This window comes from Telopea speciosissima, chromosome 2 (genome assembly GCF_018873765.1).
Source record: "Telopea speciosissima isolate NSW1024214 ecotype Mountain lineage chromosome 2, Tspe_v1, whole genome shotgun sequence".
Classification (NCBI taxonomy): Eukaryota; Viridiplantae; Streptophyta; class Magnoliopsida; order Proteales; family Proteaceae; genus Telopea; species Telopea speciosissima.
In genome coordinates this window covers 55,204,317-55,211,456 of record NC_057917.1, presented here as the reverse complement: position 1 = coordinate 55,211,456, position 7,140 = coordinate 55,204,317, and the positions used below count along the sequence as shown (strand labels likewise).

At 38.9% G+C, this 7,140-nt stretch overlaps 1 protein-coding gene across 1 annotated transcript; it reads left to right on the top strand.

The window, feature by feature from the left end:
* The first annotated feature begins 3,048 nt into the window (after positions 1–3,048).
* Positions 3,049–7,101, top strand: LOC122650884 (GDSL esterase/lipase 6-like). The gene is made up of 5 exons (XM_043844249.1): positions 3,049–3,263; positions 3,453–3,598; positions 5,026–5,491; positions 6,647–6,733; positions 6,971–7,101. The coding sequence occupies exons 1-5, from the start codon at positions 3,083–3,085 to the stop codon at positions 7,099–7,101; spliced, it is 1,011 nt and encodes a 336-aa protein (XP_043700184.1). The 5' UTR covers positions 3,049–3,082.
* Positions 7,102–7,140: the final 39 nt, after the last annotated feature.

Here is a 7,140-nt window from a genome sequence, read left to right as displayed (position 1 = left end):
AGATCAGATCCTCTGATCCCTTTCTTCTTGAAATCTCTCTCTTTTTTTTTCCCCTCTTGATAGTGTGATCAGTTATTGCTGCATCTACTGTGTTATTAGATTTTATAGTTCCGTATATGATTTGTTAGATTATACTCTCCTTTTCAATTGATATCAGACTCATATATTTACTGGGTTATGCGTTCAATCCAGACCCATTTACATATTGGTTATTGAGGGTTCTGATAAAAAATGATTGGTTAAACTTCTTTATCATTACAGAACTGTTGAAGATTGCAATTGTTAGCTTCTGTTAGGATCATTGTGCATGATGGTTGATCTCAAACTTATCACAAATAACGTCAATGTCCAGATTACCACTATCAAACTTAATGGAGTGCTTTTTACCAAAAAAAAAAAAAAACTTAATGGAGTGCTAATTATCTGTTATGGGCTCAGGCTGTCAAGATTTATATTAATGCCAAAGGGAATTTAAAATATCTTAAATCTGATCCTCCCCCTACAGATTCCGAGGAACTTTTGAGTTAAAAGCATATGAGGAGTGAATACGTGAGAATGATACCCTCCTTATATGGCTGTGGAATGGCAAGATCATGCTATTGTTGCAAACGTTATATTCCACCATATCGCAAATGGAGTGTGAGATGATTTGAAGCAGACATAAATTGCTGCAAACGTTTATGTTCATGTTCATAATGGCGTTGTTTCAATATGTGTTTCTCTTTTACCAAAAAAAATTGTGTTTCTTGATGGCCATATATATATATATATATATATATATATATATATATATAAACCTTCTTGAATACAATTTAATTAGACTCTTGTATCAGTAAGAGCAATAGCTATAATCTTATGAGAAGAAGAAATTACTATTGTAATTTTTACATACCACTTTTTGATAGGAGACATTTTGAATTATTCAGATAAAATTATGAGGTTCTTCTACTTCTGTTTCTTGGCTATCTTTGGTCCCTTCTGGTTCTAATTCCTTTTGTCAGTTTTGTTTTATATATATATGGTGGAGAAATGTTAGATTGTGTATGTCTCGGTTGGGTGTCTATGGGTGTTCATGGACCTCCGTACTGCGAGAATTGGGTTTAGTCTACATAGTCTAGATTTCTTTCCTAATGTAACTAGATATTAGTTTAGGTTTTTATTTGCTAGAGGTCAGCAATTTTTTTTATTAGATATAGTGTAAAAGGGTGATATACAGATGAAGAAAGACAAAAAGAATAAAAAATACACGAAAAGGATCTCTGAAAACCCCACCACCTTCGGCAAGGCCATCAGTAGCAGGGAAGAAGGAGAATCCAACCCAACTTATTGAACCTCCTTCAACATGGTCATCAAAGGAACTACAAGAAAGGCAAGAGGATTGCACAAAAATCTACATAAATCTGTATCTTGGCTGATCATTAGCATTGCAGGCAATGTCTACCGTAATGCTAGGGAGGAAAGCCTCCAACCCACAGAGGAGTGATAGTGAGTAGAGTATTTTGCCAAATAATCAGTAGCAGAATTCCCTTCTCTAAAATAGTGGGTGAGATATGCCATTGAATAGAGAAAAAGGAAAATTGAGAGGTCCCTCCATCATTGAGCAAGCTGCCAAGGAAGAGTACCATCACGAACAACTTGAACCACAAGACATAGAATCACATTCAACGTAGAGATGAGTAATGGATTTGGATCAAGCAATCTCTAATCCTTCAAGTATAATTGAAAGTTCTTCAAAGAAGTTTGATGAGACGTCAATGTAGGAAGAGAAACCACATAACATTGTACAATGGTGATCCTGAAGGAAGCCTCCCGCTCCTGCGTGCACTGGGTCCTAAATGAGCATCCATCAACATTTAGTTTAAGCCAAGGGATGGGAGGGCATTTTCAAATCACTTAAAGAATCCTAGAGGGAGGTCGAGGAGTAAAATTTTATCGAAGTGATTTGACCACCTGTAAATATTTCATAAACGTCGCTGCATCCCAAATGTCATGTGATGCCATTTGGAAAATGAGAGCTAAGGTCATTATTACTTGTTGAAGGTCCTAAATATTCCCTTGCTTTTTGACATCCATCTCGTTGCAATGATGTATGTCACTATTATGTTTGGTTACGAGAGAAATACAAATATTTTTTCCTAAAAAATAAAATATATTTTACAAGAAAAATCAGTTTTAATAATTGATTGCAAGGGAAATACAGAAAATTCTCTAAAGGAGAGCTATATATTACAAGAAATGCAAATTTATCCTCTCAAGGTCCCTACCCGGCCCAGTTCCCTAGTGCCTCTAAAAAGGGGGTACAATGACCCCTGTCCGAACACTCTGCCCGGGTGGGGCCCACCCACCTTATAAGAGAGGGGATGAATGTTCACATATGTGAGCGTACGTAAATAACTCACAGCTGTTTAGATGGAATATTCCCACAAAATAGATTCCATCTGAACGGCTGTAAGTTGTTCACGTACGTTCACCTATGTGAACAATTCCTGCACGGCTGCACTCCTTATTAGAGGCATTGGGGAACTGGACAGGGCAAAGAACTTGAGGAGATAATTTTCCGTTTCTCTTTCACTTTTCTGTCGAGCTGCCCGGCAAGACGGTACTGCCGAGACACAGCTAGGCAGAGAATGACTGCCTTACCCCTGTTCAAGTGCCTTGCCCGAGCAGGGGTAAGGCGATCATTCACCACCTCGCTGTGTCTCGACAGTACCATCCTGCAGGGCAGCTCGACAGTAGAGGATCCAAATTGCTTCCCTTGCAACATGGCAGGGGTTATCCCTGAGAGATCCCAACTTTCGTCCCTGAAAGGCTGAAACCTTTTCTAAACTTTACCAAACACACTCACCACCGTACACCCCTGCTTCCATTTTGCTCGCGTTTTCCTTAACTCTCTTTCTCTCTCTCTCTCTCTTTGTAGCTCTTTAATAGAGACTTGTGTTTCGAACTGCCAAAGCCAAACTTAAGATTATTTAGTTGAAAAAGAGTAGAGATGGAAAAGCTGGTTTCACTCACAATCTCTCTCTTGCTAGTTCTTCTAACCCACTTATTGATCATCGCCTCATCATCATCATCATCATCATCTATGGCATCTTCATACAATGTTGAGACAATTTTCACGTTTGGAGACTCCATTTTAGACGCCGGAAACAATCATTTCATAAAGAACTGCACAATGCAGGCCGATTTTCCACCTTACGGGTCCAGTTTCTTCCACCACCCCACTGGAAGATTCACTAATGGCAGAACAGTGGTCGACTTCCTCTGTACGTATGTTACCCATTTAATTAATTAATTAATAAATCCAATCTTTTTAATTAATTAGTTCATTTAATTTGAATTTTGATACATGAATGTGATCTTGCTTATATATGTTCTCATGATCAAATCAAATATATAAAAAAAATAAAAAATAAAAATAAAGTTATATAATTAAGCAAATGTTATGCATGCAGCGGAGTACCTGGGCATCGATCTTCAGCAACCATATCTGCAAGTAGAGATGGAAGTCGTTAATGGCAGCCAGAAGGATTATCCGTCCAACGGCATCAACTTCGCCAGTGCCGGCAGCGGTGTCTTTCGGGAAACTAACAAAGAATATGCATGTAAGCTTCAATACACTCTCTCTCTCTCTCCTTATATTGCATATTTGCATTGCAGGTTTCAATCTTAGGATTGAAATCCTCTGCAATTCCTTCATTTTGCGATGCCTTGCAGGTTGGGCTTGAGAGCTCGACACATGAAAAATGTTTTATCCAACAATATGAGCTCAATTAACCCAGTTTTTTTTTTTCTTTCTTCTTGAGCTCGACGTACACCAGTGATGGCAGTGCAGAAGATTTTTTTTTCCCCCCAATCTTAAGTCCAGCCAGCATTGTTTTAGGGATCATATCGGATCAGTATCAATCTGAATCGACCCTTCTCGGTTTGGGTCAGGCATATATACCTCTGGTTTCCATTAAAAAAACAGGTTTTTTTAATCTTTCTACCTTTGGCCTAAACCGATCCATCGATATGAGATCGCTCTTGAATCAGGATCATGTGATTCCACCATGGTTTTAATAACGGTATCAGAATGGGTATCAGTCAATTCGGAAACCGACATGATATTGGATCGGTAGTATCAAATAATTTTGCCCCTGATTCTCCTTTAAAAATGGATTTTTTAACTATTTATTACTTGTTCGTACCTTGTCACCGATACATTATCGGCATGGTATCTCATAATTCAAGACAGCAAATTTTCAATGTTACCTAGGTTATATAACAGAACATCAGTACCATATCGGTCATTATTGCTACTAATGCTGATATTGGTAATAATCGGCTATATTAGATTAATTTGAAATAAAAAAACCAATTTTCAATGATAATAATAATAATAAAAAAAGGGTAAGAGATCTCTACTTGGTCGCATGGTCTCTATACAAGCATCTAGGCCACTGGGGGAGCACATCTGGGCATCTACCTAGGGGGCAGAGGCATCATTTCACAGTGCCCTATGAGAGGGTGTAGGAAACACCACCAAGTAGAGATCTTTTTCCCAAAAAAATACATCTTTTGGGATGAAATTTGCTGCTACATTTGTAGCACATCAGCAAAAATGTACCTGCTACAAGACTGGCAGCCAAGGGAAACGGGATGTGGTATTTTAGAAAACAATAAAACCTAGGAGGGTATTTATGAACCCAAAGGAAAAATGAATTATTTCATTTCCTAGGCTGCTAGCCTTGTAGCAGCAAAATTTTTCCCCATCTTTTGGCTGATACAATCAGTAAGTATCGTTACTCTTATTGGCATTGATTGATCTCCGTCAATACCGATACATATTTGTTGATACAATACTGATACCTAAAACCCTAATCAATACACGGCATCTCACTTTCAGGCCAGCCTCGGCCACAATGATCCGTTTTGCAGTCGATATTTAAGCCATTATTATTAATGTAGTTTAGTCTTAGGCCTGCTTTGTTATTTATCAATATTGAAACTTTGGTTTTGATCTTTCTCTACAATGGGTGTCCGCAGGGGGTGATATCTATCAACGATCAACTAGAACAGTTCGAGACATTGATGAAGTCGAACCAAATGGATAAGAAACTTGTCCAGAAGTCTCTCTTCCTCTTCGAAGCTGGGTCTAATGACATCTTCAACTACTTTTCACCTTTTAAAACCACAAAGCTCAGTCCTGAAGCTTTTTCAGATGCCATGTTGGTGGAAGTAGAGAAGTGGATCAATCAGACTTACCAGCTTGGGGCTCGCAGGTTTGGCATCATTTCACTCGGCTGTGTTGGTTGTGTTCCAGCAAGAGCACTTTTGCCTGGTGCACCCATAGATCAGTGTTATGAGAAGATGAACCAGATGGCCATAAGAAACAACTTGGACCTTGAAGGTATTGTTAAGGGCATGCCTCGTAAATGTTCTGGCACCCTGGGTGTATATGGAGCAGTTTATGACATTGTGCAACTATTCCGTGCAACTACCAAACGCTACGGTAAGATATAAAGTTATAGAGGTATAGTCCCATATCCGTTATCAACACTAGGACTAGGGGTGAAATAGGGTCGGGTTTTTTAAAATCCTAGACCAACCCTAAGTCCTCCTAGCTCAACCCAAGCCCAACCCGGCCCTAGGCCGAATTGAGATATCTCAGCCCAGGCCGGGCCTAACCCTGTCGGCCTTAGCCCAGCCCAGCTCGACCCTAATTGACCCTGATCGGGTCGGCCCTGATTGACCCAAGGGCTAGGTTGACCCTGATTTTTGCTAGGGTTTGGTTGGACCTGACGTGCCCTCCTTATTTGTCATTTACGTCATCCTATGCATTAAAAAATAAGACAAATTTTCATAAAAAAAAAATAAAAATGAGACACATGTGATAGGGTGTTGGTTTGTTCCATACTCAATTGACTATTAGACTTTTCTTTGGATTAAAAAACTTAGCCCAATCTTAAAATTGTAAATATTTTCATTCAATAGATAATTAGTTTTTTTTTTATAAAACCAATAGATAATTAGATACTAAACAAAAATTGTAAAATGTAAACAATAACTTGTAAAGCATAACCTAACACAGGGTTGGGTCAGGTTGGGCTTAGCCCGAAGCCTTAACATTGGCCCAGCCCAACCCTGACCTAGGGCCCGAAAATTTCAACCCTAACCTGCCCTCAAGGTTGAAAAATCCAGCTCAGGCCCTGTTCGGGCTCAGGATGGGCCCGGGCCGACAGGGCCAAACTTACACCCCTAGCTAGGACCTTCGATGTGTCTTAATATACCCTGGGTCAATCTCTATCTCATTTTACCTAAAAAATAAAAATCTCTATGCCTTTTTGGGTCAGACCTTATTTGGTATTTTGTGAGTTTTCTCATTTTATTTAACATGATATTACAACCATGTCCATTTGTTATTGTATTTCTTAAGATGTCCTTACCATTGGGTCATCTCCATCTATATGCCTTAAGGTTTTAGGGTTGGATCCCCAAGTGGTATTTTGTAGACTACCTCACTTTATTTAACAACACCATTCAATATTTACCAAGTAGATTAATAATATTAAGCTGGCTCAAATTCATAAGCGCTTTTAATGGTAGTCCATACTTTTGGATCCCTTTGCATTTGTTTGAGCTAGCGTTACTATTTTTCATTGAACAGGTTTCTTAAACACATCTAGTGCTTGTTGTGGTGGTGGAACTCTTGGAGGAATGAAGCAATGTGGGGATTTTTTAACAGTTTACCCTGGTCTGTATCATTCCAGCGATACAAGATCCACTAAGTATTAGGATTGATGGTTAGTGATGCCGATAGGGATCACCTGATACGGGCAATCCAATCCCGCTACTTTAAACCATGCCACATGCATGGAGTAGTGATAAAATTCTTTGACTGGATTTATTATATTTTTCATTGGACTAAGTTTCCCTTCACCAACCGGTGAATGTTGTGCCACCATACATTTTAGGGTTCAAATCCTTATAGGTTTTAATATGTTCCCCAAAATTGCCTCTGATATCCCTTACGCATTTGAAACTGCTTCGATGAACGAATTCCCATTCACCGAGGCTGAAGGAATGCTCATTCCTTTTTCATCATTGAAACTTTGGTTTTGATATTTCTCTGCAATGGGTGGGACACAAGGGGTAATATCT